The sequence below is a fragment of the Gossypium hirsutum genome, chromosome A03, assembly GCF_007990345.1.
Source record: "Gossypium hirsutum isolate 1008001.06 chromosome A03, Gossypium_hirsutum_v2.1, whole genome shotgun sequence".
NCBI lineage: Eukaryota > Viridiplantae > Streptophyta > Magnoliopsida > Malvales > Malvaceae > Gossypium > Gossypium hirsutum.
In genome coordinates this window covers 23,655,857-23,680,370 of record NC_053426.1, presented here as the reverse complement: position 1 = coordinate 23,680,370, position 24,514 = coordinate 23,655,857, and the positions used below count along the sequence as shown (strand labels likewise).

The window sequence follows — 24,514 nt, the reverse complement described above, 5'->3', positions numbered from 1 at the left end:
TTAGACGTTCCGGTGTACCATGGAGATCCGTTTACTGCATCCGTCACATCGCAGCTAACTTCATTAGGATTATTAAAATGCAGACTGGAAAAGACAATTTGTGAAAATAGGTAAACAATTTCCTTATCCTTTCAATATAAGTTTTTAGGGCAATGCATCCAAAAAATAACTCGACTTGAGAGTGACATGGAGGGTCAAATGAATACATCTTTCCGACAGTGGTTGGGTACTATAGAGCCGTGGCAATGGGCTCAAAGTTTTGACAAGGGCTTTCGTTACGGTCAAATGACCACAAACTTAGTGGAGGGGGTCAACGCTGTATTATTGAAAACACGACATCTTCCGATTTCAACAGTCTTTTCGGCTACATTCTACAGGTTGGCTACCTTGATGCCAAGAATGGGTCAGCAACAAGTTAACCAGATTGAGGCGGGACACATGTTTGTCGAAGATATTAATGATGCAATGGTTGCAAACCGTCGGATGGCGAGGTCGATGAATGTAGAAATATATTCACGACGCCTTGAAACGTTTCGAGTTACGGAGACCATTGGTCGTCGACCTGGTCTACCACCTAGGTCCTATGGAGTTGATCTCCGGAATAGACAATGCAATTACAGGAGATTCCAAACACTTTATTATCCGTGTGCACATGTCGTTGCAGCGTGTGCTAAAGTGAACCTTAATGTTGAACAATTTGTCGAAGATGTGTACACACTCAATCGCATGTTACGTGTATGGGAAAACGAGTTCCCTGTCCTGCCCACCTGTCTACATGAGAAGTGCCTCCGATAACTTTCGAACTTGTCTCAGACAGAGGGCTACGCAGGAATCCAAGAGGTCATCCGCAATCAACTAGAATCCGTAATGAAATGGACATTAGGGAGAAATCCAACGGTACGCGTTGTGGATTATGCAGGTTAGCTGGTCATAATCGGAGTAAATGCCCGCAGCGAAACTATCATGTCGGACAATCGTCACGATCAGGTAGGAATTGAACTTATGTTGTAATGTATTTATTTTATATGAAAAAAAATTACATTGCAAATATTCCTCTATTTGTTAAAAATCCATCAAGCTATTTTCTGGAGTTACAGTTACGAATTTATTTATATCTGGAGCTACGGAACTTCAAATTAATATCCATTAATTTTTCTAGAAATCGAGCTCACATATTTTTTTACTATAAAATTTTCAGAATTTTTGATTTAGCCAATTAGTATAGTTTATTCTTTAAAGTTACCCTTGCTTTCCTGTTCCACAGCTCCGACCCTTATTCACTAAAAATAAATTATATTATAGTACGGGATTTGGATGATGTTCTCGTCTATTTTTCTTGAAAATAGACTCATTAATGATTCTAAGCATATAAATTCTAACTTATAAATATTTTTTTGAATTTTTTAATAATTTTCTGAAATCAGAACAGGGGATTCTAGAATCATTGTGGCTCTGTCTCACAATAATTCAAATATCTCATAATATGAAATTCTTTTACTTACACCGTTTCTTATATGTGAAGCTAGACTTAATAAGCTTTAATTCCATATTTCATCCAGCCTTTAATTCAATTTCTACAATTTTTATTGAATTTTCAAAATTGGACTACTGCTACTATCCAAACTGTTTTTGTACAATATAATAATATTTATCATAATATCATTTTCAACTAATCATGAACTCACCATTTCATGGATCCCATGGTCAATTACACAATAAAACTTAATATAATCATCATTCAATTCTCATGAAGCACACATAACCAAACATTTTTACCAATTACCTACACTCAATCAACGAATTGACATATACAAACAAGGTAATGGTTGAGTTTACATTTACTCAACTTGCATATATAACTACATATGTATCGTCTATTTCATACGTCCATGAAATCTCTATATATACCGGCAATAGTTTGTTCCAATTAATATTACAAGACTAAGTTTGATACAAGTTTTAGTGTTTTAATGTTAAAAAATGTCCAAATTAATCTAATTTACGTTATGGTCAAATTTTGTTCCACGTTTAAAAGTTTCAATTAATCTAATTAAATATATACAAAAAAATACAAACTTTTTAATATCAAAACCGAAGAAACCCCTAAAATTGATGGTTCGATGGTGTGATCCTAGGGGTATATTTCTCCGGAGGTCGACGTTCACGTTGTGGGTGATCGCGACGACCAACATCCTCTTCAGTCGCAGGTGAGGGTGTCTGATATATAGAAGAAAAATCATATGGCTCGAATGGCATCGATGAACTTGAGCCGGGAGGAGTGCCAAGTTGCGGTGGATACAACCCAGTAGGAGTGGAGTACTGCAGTGGATACGAGTCGGGGGTAGTGCGATAATGCGATGGATATGGGCCGGGTGAGGTGCTATGCTGCGGTGGGTACGACCCAAACATATCAAATCCGTAATGGTATCCGCCCCCCGATGAGCCCGGGAAATTGTCATTGCCCGCCAAATCCAGATGATAAGAAGTATCAGCTGAATGTGAATGCGACGACGAGCCCAGGAAATAGTCATTGCCTGCCAAATCCGGATGATAAGAAGTATCAGTCGAATGTGAATGCGATCGCTCGGACTCGGCCTCCGGCTGTACCTCGGGCTCCGGCTCTGGGTCATGCTCGGCATCTGGCTGTAGATCGGGCTCTATATCGGCTACTGGCTCGTATGCCCCAGATCGCTGCACGTGCGGGGGGACTATAGTCGACTGCCCACCAAGTAAATATGGCTTCCCCATACTAAAGTACCATTGTATGTACTCTAACGATGGGCGCAAATCGGAAGACATATCCATCTGGGGTCTTCGAGCCATCCGACTCTCCCACACCGCAATATATCTCCGGTGCGTAACCCCCTAATGCTGTCTATGTCTCCCTCTCTTGTTCTTACCGTGAACCTCCTCCCCCACCTGCATTGGCGGATCCGGGATGTACTGGATGCAACCAAACTGTCGTAGTACTCGATCCCCGTGGTACCACTCGACTACATTGAAACTGATAATTGGTGCGTTAGTGCACCACAAATGAGAATCAACATAGGCAGACGAGGGTATAATAGTCGCAATTTCTGGTCTACGGTATGGCATCCATATAAACTGCACGATTTATACCATGATTAAAATTTAACACGGTTGGAGTAAGATATACAAAGCAATTACATGTCACGAATATTTGAATAGCTTACCCCTTCCCCGGCATGTTATTCAATCATCAGACGATATATCGAGACAGTGTACGACCTCCCGATACCCGAATAAAGACTCCATCTACGAATACAATTTTCAAGTAAATATAGTTTCATTAGAATAGTATCATTATAAAGAAATTACCAATTACTAACAAGTTAAATTTTATCACCTATTAACTAGCGGATATACGTATGGTTGGTGACTAACCGATGCCAAGAATGGCATCCAATAAAGAGCCCATGATTGCAACAATATAAGGCATCCGCCCATGTCTATAGCATTAGGCTTTATCGTCCGACAAAGCTCACGATACAATATTGCCAGAACTGCGGAACCCCAACTATAGGAGTGAACACTACGCAGATCAGCTAACAGAGGTAAATACTGGATATGAACCTTGTTGTTGTTTGAATTGGGCATCAATACACCCCTTATGATATGCATAATGTACGCTCGAGCTACGCACACCAACTCTTTTTCGGTGGCATTATCTGATAAATGTTGAAAATTGGCTATTGGCCATGTAAATTTTAACTCCGAAAAAGTAAACTCAGCATCGCTGGGCGAGGCTCCTAGTAGGCTATAACAAAGTGCAGCCGGCTCAGCTATCACAATTACGCCCGTGACGGCATCCCCGTCGATTGGGAGCCCAAACTGTAATGCAGCATCCTCCACAGTGGTTGTGCACTCCCCACACGGCAAATGAAAAGTGTGGGTCTCCGGTCGCCAACGCTCAACCAATGCGGATATTAAATCGTACCGCAAATCAAACGTCCGGGTCAATGCTGCTGACCCGAATCCTACTAGCTCTAAGTAGGGCATCAGTCGTGCATCCGGGGAATATCCTACACCATTCACCCGACCCCTTAATATGCGGTACGAGCCCTGACAGTGTTAAATTACAAAAAATAGTTATAATAACATAATTTATTTTCTTAAATTACGTAGATCTTTTTTTAATGGAACCCTTGCGTAACAAATAACAATATATTACCGTATTATTAACTGTGTCACATATGTGAGAAAGTTCCTTATTGATCAATGAAGCCATTGTGATGCCTGCAATTTCAAAATAAATTTCGGTTATTAATTTTAATGTTTGATAGATTTTAAATATTTATTAGAATAACTTATAAAAAAATAGCAAACAATTTTTTCGACAACATTTTTTTTTGCTATACTGTAACACCCCTATCCCGTAACCATCGCCGGAATAAGTAAGGGGCATTACCGGACTTGTAACTCATGACAGAACGGTAAAACCTTTTTTTTTTTAGATCATTTATTTGGATAAACACTAAACACAGCCAGGGATAAAATGTAAACTTCTATAAGTAAACATTCAAAAGATGTCATTTTCGCATGGCTTATATACAATAACCAAATTATTCTTTCGCTACTAGTCTATTCTATACATGCCATAAGATAATCCAATCTCATGGCTACCGTAATGGTAGATAGTGTGATGAAGTACTGACGATCCCCGAGCTAGTAGTCAGAATCCACAACCTACAGACCAAAAACATGAACGAACAGAGTAAGCTTTCGTAAGCTTAGTAAGTTTTAAGCAAAACGATAATTTTGTTGAATCAATGACGTTTTTCACATATACTTAATCTAGATAAAATCTCATTTGACCCAATATACCTAACCAAAATTTCACATAATTTAATTCGCCTTTCTTTAGCCCTGAGCTTTAAGTCGCAAAGTGTTTTCATTCAATATCTTTGGTCATTCATTTCAACTGTTCGATGAAGTTAATCTAGAGCTTCATCTTGAACTATAATATCAATAAACGCATCACTTAACTCTCACATATATATACTTTCGTACAATAGTGATCTAGATGGTCGAATATTTCCAAAGCACATTCTTCATCAATTTTCAACTTTCAATAATCCTTTCCACTTGTTCATAATCACATCCATATTTTTAAGTATTTCAACATGACAAGTACTAAATTACCGTAGGCACATAAAGAACCAAACATATTCCTTATCACATATACGTAAGCTTACAAAACATAATCCTTACCTTGTACTGGCACATCTAGCTGAACCCAACCCATACTCAAATCATAAGGCTTTTGGGCAGAATATGCACTAATACATAAGAATATTTCATCACATACTTCATTATACAAGCATACCATTACCAATTAGATCATTCTCATATTTGGAGTTATAATATTAATCACATTTACCTACCTCTTTGATGCTGATAATTCACCTCGAAATCACTCCACCGATGAGTAAGTAATACGTACCTGAACATCTTAAATACATAATACTTATTTGATAGTAACTTATTGCAGATACTCAATATCAAAGTCTTACTTGAATCCTAGCATTTAGCCGTCGGGTCTTTAAAGCTCGGATATAGTACGAGCACGAAGCCTACGGACATTAATCAGGATAATATTCTCGCATAAAGCCTGCGGGGTTTTAACCCGGATATAGTACTGACACAAATGTCCTTCGGGACTTATCACAGCTATACACTTCCACTTCCATCACATTGACCATTCGGCCTTTTCATATATATACTTTCACATTCATCACATTGGCCATTCGGCCTTATCACATACATACACTTTCACATTCATCACATTGGCCATTCGGCCTTATCACATATACATACACTTTCACATTCATCACATTGGCCATTCGGCCTTATCACATATACATACACCTTCACATTCATCACATTGGCCATTCGGCCTTATCACATACATACACTTTCACATTCATCACATTGGCCATTCGGCCTTATCACATATACATATCTTGTACATCAATTTCACCATAACAAAATTGACTAGGTATACTAGTCATTTACGGCTTATAGCTTCACTTTAATACGGATTTGGTACTTTTATTACCAATATTTAATCGATAGCTTATAAGCAACTCAAATAGTTTTATTAAGGTTTACAACATAATCACAAATTCAGCACAAGCTGTTTTTCCTGAGCAACAGTCATTAAATTATTCGTAAATGGAGCTACGAAACTCCAAATGAAGTGCCGTTAATTTTCCCTGAAAATAGACTCATACATATTTTATCCAACAAATTTTAAGAATTTTTGGTTTGGCCAATCAATACCAGATTTTTCTTAAAGTTTCCCCTATTTCATTGTTTGACTATTCTGACCACTCTTCACTACGAATCAAATTTCTCATTGTAAAAAATTCAAAATATGTTCTAGTTTATTTCATTTGAAACTAGACTCACTAAGGCATCTAGCATATAAATTTTGTCTTTTAAAAATTTTTGTACAATTTATAATGATTTTCTAAAAACAGAACAGAGGATTACAGAGTCATTCTGCACTGTCTCACACAACTTTAAATATCTCATTATCGAAAATTCGTTTGCTTACACAGTTTCTTTTATAAGAAACTAGACTCATTAAGATTTAATTTCATGTTTTATTCAGCCTCTAATTCAAGTCCATAAATTTATGGTGATTTTTTAAAGTCACGTTACTGCTGCTGTCCTAAGCAGATTATTTCAAATTACACTTAAATTTCCAAGCTCAAACACTTAAGAACTTACCATTTGTTTTTAGAACATATCATGGCCACATCATATCTTATTAAATCAAGTCATCATGTCCTATTATGATTGAATTTACTCAATGTTTAATCACTTAAAACTTACCTCGGAAGTGGTCGACGACTAGATATCCACGGCTATTCGTTTACTTTCTCTTTATCCAAAATTGCCCCTCTATGCTCTTGAGCTTAATTAACAAAATTTAAACTATTTTAATCACCTTGTTATATCATTAAAAACAACAAGGTAAATCTTCTCAATGAAACTCATACATAAGGCAACACCTCGATACATTTGCACACATTCGGTATTTCATTAAAACCATCCCAAATACATTTACCTAGGTATCACCATGTCGCCTTATATACATATACTAGTTATGTGGTCAATTTTACCGATGACCTATGCATATAACTAATTACACCTTTAATAATATTCACAAAGCCGATTATCCACATGACTACCTTAGCATATTATTAGTTAGCTTCTTATCCAAATTTGCCATAAAGAAAATTAACTCATATACCCTCAAGTGCATAAGCAATTGCATCCAAAGGACACTTTAAATGCATGTTATGAAAGTAACCGAATGCACATATATTTATACCAAGACATCATATACTTCAAAACCAACTATCAAGGCATAAAGCCGAACCTTCAAAATCAATTATCAATACACGTTCAAACATGCCTTCCTACAAATATACAAGTTCTCCAACTAAGTTTTATCCTTGTATACGAACATTATTCATATGGCCGAATACACAAGGTTACAAATATACATAATTCACATTCGGCATTACCATTTAATTTAACGAGTTCTTGCATAAAAATTTCAAGCTCATATGAAACAAAATAACACGATCCTGTTCTCCCTTGGTTAAACTAAATCATGCTTTAAGGTTTAACACATTTGACCATTAGAGAGTTAATCAAATTAGCATTCAATTATTCTATACACCCACCATTAACCGAATCTCATTTAATCAAATTTATTTCTTGACAATTTCATCACATTCGGTCATAGGTAATTTAATCCTATAAAGAGTCAAATTTTACTTCAATTCACTAAGGTGAGGTTATTATAATTTAACCTCTATTTCCGAATGCCCCCTTCTCCATAAAACCATCAAATTTTCAAATTATAATAGGTTCATAACTCATTTAACCACTAATTCCATGCCAAGCATAAAAAGGCTATTGGTTTTACACCTAACTTACAAGACCATAAAACATAAAGGTTTAATGTTCATCTTTAACACAATTACCACACTTCAAACTAAATTTTCAGCTTCATATATCCCACACCAGATTTTTCCATGCTCAATTTCCATGGCCGAATGATATCCTCAGCAATTAAGTCATATTAAACATAAATTTTCCCTAATTAAGATTATAAGCTCATAATCACTTACAATTTCATCTTCTAAATCTATCAAACACTCCTTATTCCAATTCCATTTTCAGCTATCAAAATTGACATTTCCTATCCAATACCGAACATGCCACATAACCAATTCAAGAGAATAAATCCATGGGTTTAAGGTAGCATCAAGCTAGGAACTCAAAACATCAAATTTAATATCAATTTAACAAGTATTCACCTTGAATTTTAGCCCTTCTGTAGACCGAATATCCAAAGCTTCTTCTCCTATTTGTTTTCTTTAGTTCCGGCTCAAATGAAGGCTATGAAGCTCACCTTGTTTTTATCACCATACTCACTTTTATTTTATCAAATTTTAATTATAACATATTATAAATATATAATGCATCATAACAACCCCCACTACCGTGAACATGGATAGAAAATGGTCAAATAAGCATGCAAATCCTCCACAATAATAAACCTTAAGGTTTGGTCACTTTAAAATCTATCTACCACCCTTTTAAAAATTTACAACTAAGTCCTCTTTAATAAAATTTATGTATTTTATAATATAAACTATTAAATATTACTTACTAAATATAATATACACATAATGCCAAAATCATAACATCATTACCGTCCACTAATATTAAAAGTGGGCCATTTGACATGCAAGTCCACAACTTTAGTAGTTTAACATTTTAATCACTTGGACATTTGCCTATCATATTTTTAAAGTTTCTCAAATATGTCCTTTTTAGCTAATTTCACATCCAAATAACAAAATTAAAGCATGAAATTTTCACACATACTTATTCACAAATAATAAGCATAGAATATAACAATTAATTATTTTTGTAACTCAGTTTTGTGGTCCCGAAACCACTTTCCGACTAGAGTCAAGTTAGGGGTGTCACATATACTACATTAAAAAATTAAATATATCCAATTTAAATACAAATATTATTATTATTTTAAAATGATAATAAGTAAAATATTTTCGTATATTATTTTTTATATTATTTTAGCAAAAATGTTTCAAATGTATTATGGAAGTGTTTTTTATATTAATTTAATAAATAACACTGATTTTGGCACTTTTTTCGTATTTTTTTATTTTCATATCTTATTTTTTAAAATATATTACTTTCGTATTATTTTATTTTAAAACCCTTATTTTAGTACATAATGTTTCAAATGTATTATTTAAGTGTTTTTTATATTTTTTTAATAAATAACCCTGATTTTAGCACTTTATTCGTATTTTTTCGTAATTTTTTTTAAAATATATTATTTTCGTATTTATTTCTTTATATTATTTTAGTACATAATGTTTCAAATGTATTATTTAATTGTTTTTTTATATTTTTTAATAAATAACCCTGATTTTAGCACTTTATTTATATTTTTTCGTAATTTTTTTAAAAATATATTATTTTTGTATTTATTTCTTTATATTATTTTAGTACATAATGTTTCAAATGTATTATTTAAGTGTTTTTTATATTTTTTTAATAAATAACCCTGATTTTAGCACTTTATTCGTATTTTTTCATATATTGTTTTTTAAAATATATTATTTTCTTATTTTATTTTTTTATATTATTTTAGCAAAAAATGTTTCAAATGTATTAGGTATATTATGTAAGTGTTTTTTTATACTAATTTAATAAATAACCTTGATTTTGACACTTTCTTCATATTATTTTCGTATTTTATTTCTTCATATTATTTTAGTACATAATGTTTCAAATGTATTATTTAAGTATTTTTTATATTTTTTCAATAAATAACCCTGATTTTAGCACTTTATTCGTATTTTTTTCGTATATTATTTTTAAAAATATATTATTTTCTTATTTTATTTTTATATTATTTTAGCAAAAAAAATTTCAAATGTATTACTTAAGTGTTTCTTTATATTAATTTACTAAATAACTCTGATTTTGATACTTTCTTCGTAATTTTTTTATTTTCGTATATTATTTTTTAAAATATATTATTTTCATATTTTATTTCTTTATATTATTTTAGTACATAATGTTTCAAATGTATTATTTAAGTGTTTTTTATATTTTTTTAATAAATAACCCTGATTTTAGCACTTTATTCGTATTTTTTTCGTATATTATTTTTTAAAATATATTATTTTGGTATTTTATTTTAGCATAAAATCTTTCAAATGTATTATTTAAGTTTTTTATATTAATTTAATAAATAACCTGACTTTGGCACCTTGTTCATATTTTTTTATTTTCGGTTTTTTTTTTAAATATACTATTTTCATATTTTATTTTTTATATTATTTTAACAAAAAAATCGTCACCACCACTTTCCCCAAAAAAGTTTTTTTCGTTTTTTATTTTTTCTCATATTTTATTTTTTAATTAATATATTTTTAATATTTTATTTTTATACTATTTTTTGTAAAAGTTTAAAACCCCCATCACATAAAAAATAAAAAATATAAATAATTCTATAATAAGTCAAATAACTTTAAAAAATCTTTTTAAACAACCTAAAACACACACTTAACAAATAAATTACATAAAATAATAACAAAAAATATTCTTTACACATAAATGCTTAATACTTCAATGAAAATATAAAATAAATACGAACATACCTTAATATCTCTTCTTAACCAAATAACACATTACAAAGAAATAACAATAAAAATTATATCTGATTTAAATCTAAAACAAATAACTTAAACTAACATTAATTACTAAAATTTATAAAAAAAATACCTTTTTCTTTCCTTCTTTTTCCTTCCCTCTTCTTCTTCTCCTTCTCTTTTTCTTTTTCTTTTTTCTTCTCTCAACCGCCAGCCTCCTTCTCCTCCTCTCCTTTTTTTTCTTTCTTCTTCTTCTCTTCTTTCCTTCTTCTCTTCTTTCCTTCTTCTCTCTTTTTCTTCTTCTTCTTTGTTCCCGAAAATGAAGCTTGGGGACCATATATTATGGTCCCCCAAACAAAAAACCAAAACCCCTCTGCATGAGGGGTCAAATCGGCAGCAAAAGCATCTGGCACCAGTGCCGCCTCTGCCAGAGGCAACACTGGTGTCGCCTCTGGCACCAACATGACCCCTTTTTTATTTTTTTTTCAGTATTTTTTTTCTTTTTCAATTTTTTTTTACTGTTTCGGCTGTCATGTCAGGGTGGTGCCGCCTGTTAGAGTGGCGTGACCACCCTGACTATACCATTTTGGTAATTACTTTTTTTGGTGTATTATTTTCAAATTTTTAATTTTTTTTTATATTTTTTTAGTAAAAACCCCAAAGTATGGACATAGCTCATTTATATGTCCATGCTATATATTATAAAATATAATATACTTATTCATAAAAAAATTGTTATAATTTTTTTTAGTATAACTTATTTATAAAAACAATTTTTTAAAGTTATGGAAAAATTATATTATTTATAAGAAGTGTTTACGAAATTTTTCAACAATTTATAAAACCTTTTTTTATAAAGATTATATAGTATATAGTATAAATTTTATATTATTGTTGACTTAATTTACATATTATAAAAAGATATTTAACCTAACATAAGTCTTTCATCAAATAAAGTTTATATAAGTTTTTATAATTAAATATATAGATCATTAGGATTGTGAACTCAAATATGATAAGGTTGATGCTAATTATGTAAATAAAAAAAAGTTTTCTTACACCATAGCATAGAGTATGTTACCATTTGAGAGAATGGTGTCAGACACAAGCACCATAGACAACTCACGAACTCTTTAATTTGAGACATTCGAGGCTTCAAAATGTGATTGAGAAGACATTAATTGTTCTGAAAAAAACATTTCTCATATTAATAACATCATCTTAGTATAGCATAAAAATCAATGTTGGATCATACTAGAGGTGTACATGGGCCGGGCGGCCTGGCCAGGCCCGAAGGTTCACCTGAAAAATGGGAGGGTTTGGGTAAAATTATAGGCCCGAAAAATGGACTTGGACAAAAAACGAGGCTCGTTTAGAAAACGGGCCGGGCCTCGGGTAAGATTTTTTGGCCCAGGCCTGGCCCGGCCCGATTTTAATATTAAATTATTTTTAATGTTTTTAATTTTTAATTTTAAGTAACTTTAGTACTTTTACTTTACTCTTTTTGTTGTTTTTAATGTTATTTTGATATTGTAAAACTTTTGTTATTAATATAATTTGGTTCTTAATTTAGTTCTAATTTGTTTCAATTTTTCAATTTTAATATAATTACTTTTTATTATATTTTTAATTTATGTATTATTTTAAGAATTATTTTAGTCTCATTTTTTATTTATTTTTTGTTGTAATATTTGTTTTTATGTTTTTAAATGTATTTGATTTATTATATTTTAAAGTTTTTTATTTAATAAAAAAGAAAAAAAAATTAATATGGCCGGGCTAGGCTCGGGCCTACCATTTTTTCCTCGGGCCGGGCTTGGACAAATTCTTAGGCCCATATTTCGGGCCGAGCCCGGGCCTTGAAAACGGGCTGAAATTTTTTTATGGGTTCGGCCCGAACCTGGCCTGGCTCGGCCCATGCACACCTCTAGATCAGACTAGCATGTTGTATATTTCATAACTTCAATCATAAAGAGAATTGAGACGATCCATACTTTGTAAAGCATAGGACAGTGAAATTTATACTAAAATAGAAGGAAAGAGCGCGAGGCAAAAAAATGAATACTTAGTTGAGTTGCAGGACATCAAAGAGAATTCTGTTAGCTTTAATTTTGCATTCAAGAAAAGAAAATGAAGATAAGCAGGATTAGAAATTTAAGTTATTTCAAATCATAACAAAAAAAAAAGAAATCACATTTTTTCTCGTCATCCGAACAGATGTTTGAATGTATTAAATTTCCATGTAAATTAAGAAAATTCCTTATTATTTTAATTAAAAATCAAATAGAAAGAAAAACAGAGCATAAGAAGATAAGGAACTAACCTAAGGTATTAATTGTTATCTTTAGTTCGTTTCCGACAAACAACTTGTAAATGTAGATAACTTTCTTCTTATTTATCTTTTTGTATTAAGTAAAAAAGAATATAATGTAGTGCTTCAACACATTCAAGAGCATACCTGTTTTACGATGATCGTGGTGGTTGATGAAGGCAATCTATTTTGAGGGAAAAGATAGTGGTGGCCGATTGGTGTTTCTGGTGGTCAGTCGATGTTGGTGGAGTGGAGAAGGCAAATGCATTTTCTTTGTTAGTTGATTTAAGTGGAGAAAGTAGAAGAAAGGAGGAGAGCAACAAAGGTCTATGAGGAATTAGGGTAACATGGCATCCGAACCAGACCAAAAAAGGATTACCCGAGGCTCAGCCCATTTAGAAAATGGGCCTCATTTTTTTGCCCAAACCCTCCCACTTTTCGGGCAGGCCTTTGGGCCAGGACGAATAACCCAACCCATGATCAAGTCTAGTTGAAGCTGATGATGATGAACTCGATGCATGTACTCCTGATTGTGGCCTTATATAGAGTCGTGTTGGCCTTTTACAACGAATTTGTCTACTCCTTTCCTCCTCTAATAATAGACACAACCCACCATGAAGTCTAAACCATGTCATGTAATCCGAAGATGTCGCCAAATCCAATTTGACAATTGGTTTGTGCATAAGTATGAAATCGTACCTATGTTCCCACAATTAGATATACCTGGCATGAAATTTAAGTCAATCTTCATCAATTCTCCCCCATAAGTTAATCTTGTTGTAATAGCCCTTTTTAGTCAAATCGAAACAGTGGTTTCGGGACCAAAAATATGAAGTCAAAATATTTATTTTATTATTTTAATAAGGTCTACAGCATGATAGACTAATTACGTGAAAGTTTCGTAAAGAAATTTTACCATTTAAATGTTTAATTCGGTAAAAAGGACTAAATCGCATAAAGTATAAAAGTGTTGTTCTATTAGATAAAGGTATTAAATAGCTATAGAACCTTAAATTTAAGGTCTTTAAGTGGTAAATAGACCATTAGTGTGATAGTGGATGATAGTGGCATGGCATTTGGTGTAATTATTAAATGTTTAAAGGTTAAATAAGTAAATTGATTATAAATGGTTAGTTAAATTAAAACAAAGCCAATTTCTATAATCTTTTAACATCTTCAACCGATTATTCTTGTGAAAATAGGGTTAGAGATTTGGCAACTACAATATTGGCATTTAGGTATGTACTCTGTCCGGTTTTTAATGATTTTTACATTTTTGGGATCGTTGCTACGTATTCTAACTAGCTCGTACCTTAAATTTCGAAACTATTAAAGATTTAACATGTTTTCATTGTTGAATGCTTGAGTAATTTGATGAATTATGATGTATTTGGAAGGTTTAATGTTAGATTAATAGTTTTTGTAAAGTGATTTTTGACAAAAATGTCAAAAAGGGGTTAATTTGTGAAAATGTAAAATGTGGTGGTTAAAAGTGTAAATAAATTGAAAATATGGGTTGATATGGGAATGGGTAATATTTGGGTAGCATGAATTTGTACTAAATTGCATGAATTTGCAATTTTTTGTGATAATGACTAAATTGTGAAAAAAATGTGAAAGTTTAGGGGCAAATGTGTAAATTTGCCAAAATATGAATTAAAGGCTAAATTGAATAGATCGAATACTGAATGTGTTAATTTTGAAATATATATAGATCAAGATAAGCAAGGATTGAATCTAGATCGGAGAAAAGGAAAGGTTGACGATTAGCCGATATTTGTTATCCGAGCGATATGAGAGGTTCGATAGCTCGCTCGATTCAAATAAGTTGAGTTACACATCACACTATCCAGTTGCTGATTGGTACCTTTAAACTTATGGATATATGTAAATATGGCATGTATAGGCTAGTAATAAAGATGATAGTTATAGTTACTTAATATGGTGATTTTGGTACATGTTGTGGTATATGTTAAAGCCATGTGAATTGGCTTAACTTGGTATAATGTTTTGATTGTGAATAAGTATTCAAATATGGTATGTTTTGACAAGTAGTTGATGGAATGGAAATGTGCAAATGTTGTCTTGATATGTGTTAGGAATATGAATGGAAAATGCATGATTTAAATTAGGTATTTGAATACTATGTTGAATTGGTATAAAATGTGTATGAAATGTTATGAATTGGCTGCCTATTGAGTTATAAATGTTGCAAAATATGCTTGTGCAGGTTGTCAGAGCCCATTTTTGCACGGCCTGTTATAAACCAATAAATAAAACCAAAATAATTAAAACAGTCCAATTACAACCTAATATGGCCCAAAATAAAATTAAAAAACCTAGAGCTCAAATAGCCCAAAACCTAAACTAATTTTCAGCCAAAAAAAGAAAGGGAGGAAACCTTAGCCGCATGCCTCCTTGCTTCCCCTCCACCTCTACGTCAACCTCCGTACCCCCACCTACGGCCTCCGTACCTACAAGCACAACAAATACTAAGAAAACAAAGAAAACAGTAGCAAAACAAACAGAAATTTGGTAGCAAAAAATGAGAAACGAAATGTATTATTTGCTTTTTTTTTGGCTATAAAAGCCACAAGTAGATAATGTAATTTTTTTTACACACATACAGAGATTGCTATAAAAAAAACGAAAAGAACTAAAAAGGTTGCATCTTGTTCTGTTTCTTTCTTTTTCTATTCGTTTATTCTTTTTTTTAAAGGAAACAAAGAAAGTAAAGAAAAGGAAACCTTACCTTTTTTTTGTGTTGGCACCGCTGTGGAGGCCGAGGTTCATCGTTTCCGATGAAAAATGACGTGATTTTGGGCTCTGGGAGTTGAAAGGCCAAAAAATGACATTTTTTTGATTTTTTGGCTGCTATCGCCGGTGACTGGCGGCCACCACGGTGGTCCAACGACCAGAGCATGCTCGGCCATGGGGGGCATTGACTTAAACGTGAAATGATTTTTTTTGTAGAAAACTTGACTTAAATAGGCCCTTAAAACGACGTTGTTTTAGAGTTGTCTTCAATAGCCCCAAAATGACGTTGTTTTGTCCTTGACTCGCACGCGTGACCCGACCCGCCTAGAGGATCGGCTCGTTTTTGCCAAAAGGTTTATTTACCCTTTTGGTCCTTCGGCTTTTTTTAATTTTTTTAATTCAGTTTTTTATTTTTTTTAATTTACCCCTTTTATTTTATTTATGTTTCTCTTCAGTCCACGTTGGAAATGTGCGTTTTGGGGGACGGGGATAATTTCCCATTTGGTCCCCCATTTCATCCGCGCGTTTCAAATAAATCCATTATCTTATTTTTACTTCGATTTTCCCCCTTCAATTTTGTTCTGATTTCAATCTAGTCCAGGTTTGATTAATTTCATTATTTAAATTTTTATTGTTTGTTTCCTTTTTAAATACTCAAATTTAAATAATATTTATATATTATATTTATCTAGCTATTTATTCATTATTTGTTTTTATGTTTAGACTTGATTTATCATATTTATTTATTTATTATTCTCTTACCCATCTCTTAATATTTAAATTTAGAATCATTTACTTGTCTTATTTATTTATTTGTTTATTTTTTTATGTTATTTGTTTGGTTTATTTTATTATTATTTTTACTCTTTAATATTTAAGTTTGATATTATTTATATTTTCTTTTCATTTATTATTATTATTATTAGTAGTCATGTTTTATTTACATATTTCGTTTATTATGTATTCTATTCATTTTTTATTTTATTCATTTTATATATTTTTATATTCTTTTATTTTGTTTTATCTTTTATTATTATTATTGTAATTTATTTATCTACATATTACCTTTTAGAAATATAACGTTATCTATTATTATTATCATTGTTATATTTTTATCTCGTATTTGCTATTTTTATTATTTTTACATTTTAAAATTTTAAATTTAACAATTATGCATATCTATTTTACTTACTTATTTATTTATTATTATTCTATACGCTTTATATACATATTAAAGTTTGTAAGGTTAATAATTTCTTCATAAATATTTGTTGATTCATATATTTTCTTACTATCAAAATTTGCTTATTTATTCATTTGTTCATTATTTGTTTCCTTTTTACATATGGTTTTATTATTTCATCCATTCTTAAGCATTTTTATGTTATGTTTGTTTGTTTTTATATCGTGCATTTTCATATTATTGCTTTATTTATCGAGGCTTGTGTACTAATATTGTATTCACCTTTGTAATTACATCATTGTTATTGTAATATTTTATCCTAATATTGTACATCATTACAAATGTCATTCATTTTCACCCAAATTCGTAAAAAAAAATTTGAAAATAAATGCAATGTTCCGTATTTGGAAATTTTAGAAAGTCGTACCCTAACTTACGGGGTTTTGATTTTTCTCGTTGAAGCAAAATGACCGAATGTCCTTTTAAAATTAAATACATGAGTTTTAAACAAAATTAAAAAGCGAGCTTATTCTCGAGGGTTCAAAATGTCGTATCCTAACTTACGGGATATGACATTTTGTTATCTCGAGATGAGAGGGTCTTTAATACCCGTTTCGATTTATTCAAGTAATTTTCAAATAAAATTAGCATTAATATAAGAAAGGATCGTATTTCAAATTATTTTCGAGTTTTCAACTTTCGACATTAAGATATTAATTAATTAATTAGGTACCAATTTCGGGCGTTACGAGGGTGCTAATCCTTCCTCGTGTGTAACCGACTCCCGAACCTGTTTTTTCAAATTTCGTAGACCCAAAATTATTGTTTTAGTAAATCAAAACGTTTTATTAAAACGATCAAATTACGAGGTGATCCGATCACACCTCATAAAAAAGGGATCGGTGGTGACTTCCGTTTTTGTTTTCAAATAAAACGTCGATTGTTCTTTTAAAAAAAATGGTTTCGACACAGGCATATAAAAATAGGGTGGCAAAATGGTTTTGCATATAGCCTATTTTTGTCCACACGGGTAGAGACACGGGAGTGTGTCTCAGCCGTGTGTGACACACGGTCATGTTACACAGCCATGTGTCCCCTGGTGTTGATATTAAAATGAAGTTGGTATACTCCACACGGTTTCACACACGAGTGTGTGACTGGCCGTGTGGTACCCCTTAATTGGCACACGGCCTAGCACACGGGCGTGTGACTTGGCCGTGTTGCATAAATCAGTATACCCTACAGTTTTGGCATGGCCTAGCACACGGCCTGGCACATGGGCGTGTGTGGCCACTTCGAAGGACACACGGGCGTGTGGTTGGCCATGTGACCCAAGTCAGTATGTACCCCCTGTTTTCACACGACTGGTGACACGGGCATGTTTAGTGGCCATGTGAGACACATGGCCTGCCCACACGGGTGTGTGTCCTCTATTTTGAGTAAAATTTTCAAAGTCTCATGAAAATTTTATGAGTTATCGATTTAGTCCCGAACCGCTTCTAAAGCATGTTTAAGGCCTCATAGGCTATTATAAGGGACAAATTGATTAAGATTGAATGCATGAGAAAAGTACGGTTATATGTGTTATAAGTCCGGTAATGCTCTATAACCCTATTCCAGTATTGAATACGAGTGAGGGGTGTTACACTTGTGAAGTTCATCGAGGTTCTGAGGTGAGAGCAATATATTTTGCACAAACTCAAACTGGCGCATCATTCAATCAAATTCATGCATCTCAACTATTGTAAAAACTATCAATGGCACTTTGACATGCCAAATAGTGATATGTAAAAAATTTAGCTTGGATGTATTCTTGAATTCTCGGATCAGAGTATGACATCCATTCCAACTATAGTACAAAATTATAAATTTCATTATGTACCTAATATTAAATTTCAGATCTTTACCTAATTATTGTGTAATTGAAAAAATTAACCTCAGCTTTTGACCGTTGATTTAACAATAACCAAATATCTTTAAGCTCGTTCGATATACCCACATGACTTGTATTATGTATGTTATTCCAAAAATATAATAATGAAAAAATAATATGATAACTATATTATTAAATGAATCTTATCATATTACAAGTGATGAGAATTGCTAAGAGAAGTTTACTCGAGGACTTAAAAATGGTAAGAGGTACCATGCCCATGATTGAAAAAGGAGTATACAACCACCGATTTTAAATTTCTATGCTTCAGTTCCTGAACACATCTTTCGGTACGATGTAGCCAGGACAGTTGATCCACAACTGAATCTTTTAGCTTCTTTTAGGTTGATTAGTTGTAGGGGACACCTTAAATGTACTAGATTTCGAAATTTATTTGGTATTAAATAACCTTTGGTCAACCTTAGTATGAATACTCAAGAGAATTATTATCTTTCAACCGCACTAGAAAAGTTGTCGAGATGTGAGAAATTATCTCTAACCATTTCATATCTATCTGGTCACCACTAAACTTGTCCGACACCTTGCCTAATAGTTGGTGGGAAATTGGGCTTTAATCACCAAGACGCACTATAACGATTGACCCATCAACTGGTAGACCGAATTGTAATGCCACATCCTCCAGTATAATCGTACACTCATCACATGGAAGATGGAATGTGTGTATTTCAAGTCTACATCTTTCCAGCAAAGCATTGATAAGTACGAACTCCAATTTAGTCCTGTCAAGTATACGAGACATGTGTAAGAATCTCGCCTCTTCCAAGTATTGTTTAATAACATGTGATGTTCTTTCATTTAAATTGTGCATATATGTTTTGATAAACCGATCTTCGTCCGGATTGTATAAACATAAAAAAAAACATTAACAACTTAATAATGATATTAATTAAAATAAAAATATAATAATATTTTCTTACCATTTGTAATTGGATGCCGTAGATGTGTTTGTGATACAAACGAATTAGAGGCGTTGACATTTTTAAAATCTTTAAGATGATGTAAATCGAATAAAATCCAAAAAATTATAAACGGTTAGGATAGAAAATTGAGAGAGAAAAAAATTGAGAGAAAATTGAGAGATTAGGATAAAAAAATAATAATAAAAGGGATGAGAGAATAGATGAATAAGATTGAATAAAAAATGATAAATGTAAAGGGTATATAGGAAAAAATTTAGCCGATTGAGAATTTTTTTCCAAATTATAACAATTAATTCCAATAATTAGAAAGTTCCTTAATTAACGGTTGGCGATCCAATACTTAATATATATATTAAAATAAATCTTATATAAGAAACCGGTTCCTTGTGACAAAAAACGCGCCCTACTAAATGCATTTTTGTCACGTGGCACGAACTTCCGAAAAAATTACATATTTTCATAAATTAAAAAAGATGGGCTAAATCTTTAATAATTTCTCAAAGACGCCTAATTTTTCCATTATTGATATCCATCAAGAATTTAGCACATTTAAATTGGCATATTCTGTGAAACCAACGGCTACAGACCTGACACGTGTACGTTCAGATATAATCACAATTGCCTCAGTTGTTAGGTTAAAAACTCGGGCAAGGCCCCCAAGCCTCTTACTTTGTTCACAAGAAGAAATAAAAAGCCTTGTCATCGTTTTTAGCCTTATTTTATCCGTCAAATAAGCGATTTCTTTTTTTCGATTTTCTCACTCTTTCTGCGGAAATTTTTTTTTTTTTAGATCTAGAATCTGCGATCATGGAGATGGAGCGCGTGACGGGGTTCCCTCATACGCATATGGATCGCCGACCAAGAAAGCGTCCGCGATTGGGCTGGGACGTAACTCAGCTGCCACCGCTGGTACCTCTTTTTTTTTCTTGGATCAGATCTTTCTTTCGGTATTTGATTTGCGCTCTGCAGATCCGTTTAATTCCTTTCCCTTCAATTAGGTTTTTGAATTTAAGATTTGCGTATTTTCATAGCTCTTGTTTCAGATCCGTTTAATTCTTTTTTCTCCAATTAGGGTTTCGAATTTATGATTTGCGTATTCTCATGGATTTTGCTTTAGATCCGCTGTTAATTTGTTTTTCATCTTTATTTGATTATTATATGATTTATTTTAAAAATAATTTTTCCTTTTTTAGAAAATAATTTCCTTGGATTGGGATTTTTCTCTAAAATTTTAAGATTTTCTGATACGTATAACAACAAAAAAGTTAAATTTCTCCAGAATTTCTGTTTCATATTACAAGATTGTTTACTGTGATAGTTTTACAAAAGTTTATGATTGCTGCTAGCATATATATTTAGCCAGGGTAATTTTGGTCGATAAGAAGAGGGGGCTGTAAGGTAATTGGGGAGGGTTAAAAAGTATTATTTTTAATCTTAGTGGTGCAATCAATGAATGGCTGTGTGTAGGCTCAGGTAGGAATGTTTTGTGCACAAGAAGTTGGGAGAGTGACAGGCTTTGCTTCTTCCACTGCAAAAGCACCTGCAGATTATGCTAGTACTATTACTACTAGTTCTTCTGTAGTTTTAAAGGGAGGAGTGGCTCAAAATGGTTCTCCCCCATGGCGAGACGATGACAAAGATGGACATTACATGTTTGAGCTTGGAGATAATTTAACCTCTCGCTGTAAATCTCACTTTCATCATCATTATAAACAAGTTTACATTCAGTAGTTGCCTTCAAAACCTATGTTGCTTTGACTCTTCTTTTTCTTGAAGTACTGGTGTTCACATAGGTGACCCTTGCATATATGGACATTGCCAAGATATGATCCTCCAATTGCATTGAAAACCTCTAAGAAAATTGGGCATACTTAGTTTTGGTGCATCCGAGTCTTAATAATTGTTCAAAAATTTATTTTATAATTGTTGATATTGGATATAAGATATGATAGTAGAATTGTTGAAGTCTGGATTGTCTATTCTCATGCTTTTAGATTAAGTTTCTTGATTAAATGAAACATGGTAATGTATAACATGGCAGTCTGAACCAAAACATTATAGGTCTGCTAAAAGTAATAAGGGCTTCTAAATTTCCTATTGTTTTTCTAGTTCAATTTTTTATCGTTATATTTTATCCTTGTTGGATCTTTCTATGCTAAATGTGTGAGGTTAATAAGTAGATGAAATATGATAGAAATAACATTGAATTGATTTTTTTTAGTAATTTTTTTCCCCTAATTCTATTTGCTTTATATTTTTGCAGATAAGATACAGAGTAAAATGGGCGAAGGTATACCTTATTGAACTCACCGCACCATTTCTTTTACTTACGGTTTATTTGAATCTTGGTGATACCTTTTCCTTTTAGGGATTTTGACCATGATCTCCCATATTTTTATAGGTACCTTTGGTCTGGTTTTAGAATGCTGGGATAGAGAGAGGAAGGAGATGGTTGCCATAAAAATTGTCCGTGGAGTTAAGAAGTATCGTGAGGCAGCCATGATAGAGATTGAGATGTTGCAACAGCTTAGAAAACATGATAAAGGTGGCAACCGGTGAGTTATCTTTATCAATGTAATTGCATTTACTGGAGCTACTTACATTGTAGCCAACCTTGTAGTAGTTTTTCTTTTTTTTTTATTCAATGGTTAAATGGGTTCATTCCTTGCAGTTGTGTGCAAATACGGAACTGGTTTGACTATCGTAACCATATTTGTATTGTAAGTATATGATTAATTTGTGATGGATTGGTTTCCCCTGCTCACCAGTAATATGGGGGTTAAAACATCTGGGTGAATTTAAATGGTTTGGACAGGTGTTTGAGAAGCTTGGACCAAGCTTATACGATTTTCTACGCAAAAACAATTATCGCTCATTTCCCATTGATCTTGTCCGTGAGATTGGCAGACAACTATTGGAATGTGTAGCATGTGTGTAATAATTACTAATCTAGTTTCTCTGCCTATTCTTTTTATGATTTGTTTCAGTTATTGTCTCTGATTGCTAAATCCTAACATGAATCCTGATTCAATGAACATTGAAAAGTTGTCAATTGCTGTGCTCTCTCTGGCATTGGTTTCTTATATTGTTTTTTTGTTTCTGTTCAGTCATGCATGATTTGAACCTGATACACACAGACTTGAAGCCAGAAAACATTCTTCTAGTCTCTCCAGAGTACGTCAAAATTCCTGATTACAAGGTATTTTCTTTTACTGGATGCCATCATCCATCTTTGCAGCACAGTGTCTAGTTTAGAATCCCTGTATGTCTTTATTCTTGGTCAAAGTTCCTGATTACAAGGTGTTTACCTTTTACTTAGATGTGGAATAAGTTTTTATTTTAATTTATTTTTTCTGTCAGGGTGCATTGCGATCTCCAAAGGACAGTTACTTTAGAAGATTGCCAAAATCAAGTGCTATTAAGGTAATAGATTTTGGTAGCACTACATATGAGCGTCCAGATCAGAATTATATTGTATCAACAAGGCATTATCGTGCTCCTGAGGTTATTCTTGGTATGTATTTTTCAAGTTGTATTGATGTTTTAGAATATGGTCGGATGATGGATGTAATTGTGGTTTTTTGTTTTATAGGACTTGGATGGAGTTATGCTTGTGATATATGGAGTGTTGGTTGCATTTTAGTTGAATTATGCACAGTATGTTCAGAAAATTGATTATTTGGTTTTCATAAGGAAATTTCAATCTGTTGAGCCTGCTTTTATTCATCTTGTATTTATAATTTGACAGGGTGAAGCGCTGTTTCAAACCCATGAAAATTTAGAGCACCTTGCCATGATGGAGCGAGTGTTAGGTCCACTACCTCAGCACATGTTGAAGAGAGTAGAGTGCGTATTCTTAGGATGGTCTTTTTATAAAGTTATATACTTGCTGGATCTTTTGAAGTTAAAATTATTTCTGTGAATTTTGTGTATTACAGCCGTCATGCAGAGAAGTATGTTAGAAGAGGTAGATTGGATTGGCCAGATGGTGCAACCTCAAGGGACAGTATCAAGGCTGTTCTTAAGCTACCTCGTCTCCAGGTAATCTTTGTTGCGTTATAATTTCCAACATGTACGTGCAGCATGTTAATGGCCTCTGTTTCTTCCTTCTCTTGTGTTCTAATCTCCGTTTGGCATCTCATGTTTAATGGAAGAACTTGATAATGCAACACGTGGACCATTCAGCTGGGGACCTGATTCATCTATTGCAAGGATTGCTTAGATATGACCCTATTGACAGGCTGACAGCTCGGGAAGCCTTAAGGCACCCTTTCTTCAGTAGGGACCAATTTAGGCGATTGAGCTTGGCTGGCATTGGTTGGCCTGGAATGAATGAATATCTAAGAAAGTAGACAAGGATTCATATATGTAAATATTACTAACCTGTAATACTTGTTAACACTAGCACCTTCTGTGTGCGTTAAAGGACTGAATTGTGGTGCAAACAACAGATTAAAACACCATTTAGTTAGATTGTGACTAAACCCTTTTGGATATTGTAGTAAATATGGGGACATTTATTCACATACTTCTCGTCTCCTGGCAATCCATTAATTCCATCTTTTTTGAGTGCATATCTTGCCAGCCTTAATTTGTGCAAGATTCTTTTTCTATGTATTTTATATTTTTGTGCTCTAAAGTATGCCTTTA

The 24,514-nt window shown here is 32.7% G+C and overlaps 2 protein-coding genes across 3 annotated transcripts; one reads left to right on the top strand and one right to left on the bottom strand.

Annotated features, from left to right (window-relative positions):
- Positions 1-2,865: 2,865 nt before the first annotated feature.
- Positions 2,866-4,364, bottom strand: LOC107887896 (serine/threonine-protein phosphatase 7 long form homolog). The gene is made up of 3 exons (XM_041094445.1): positions 4,193-4,364; positions 3,376-4,083; positions 2,866-3,105 (listed from the first exon to the last, which is right to left on the bottom strand). Exons 1-3 carry the CDS (start codon positions 4,247-4,249, stop codon positions 2,866-2,868), a joined length of 1,005 nt encoding a protein of 334 aa, XP_040950379.1. The 5' UTR covers positions 4,250-4,364.
- A 16,158-nt stretch (positions 4,365-20,522) lies between these two features.
- Positions 20,523-24,438, top strand: LOC107887287 (serine/threonine-protein kinase AFC2). Of its 2 annotated transcripts, XM_016811478.2 has the most exons (12): positions 20,523-20,773; positions 21,332-21,548; positions 22,128-22,154; positions 22,266-22,419; positions 22,536-22,584; positions 22,680-22,794; positions 22,972-23,063; positions 23,225-23,378; positions 23,457-23,521; positions 23,613-23,710; positions 23,803-23,905; positions 24,019-24,438. In XM_016811478.2, exons 1-12 carry the CDS (start codon positions 20,672-20,674, stop codon positions 24,214-24,216), a joined length of 1,374 nt encoding a protein of 457 aa, XP_016666967.1. In that variant the 5' UTR covers positions 20,523-20,671; the 3' UTR covers positions 24,217-24,438. The 2 variants fall into 2 exon arrangements, with proteins under 2 accessions (XP_016666967.1, XP_040955398.1); XM_041099464.1 differs by lacking the exons at positions 20,523-20,773; positions 22,536-22,584; positions 22,680-22,794.
- The last annotated feature ends 76 nt before the right edge of the window (positions 24,439-24,514 follow it).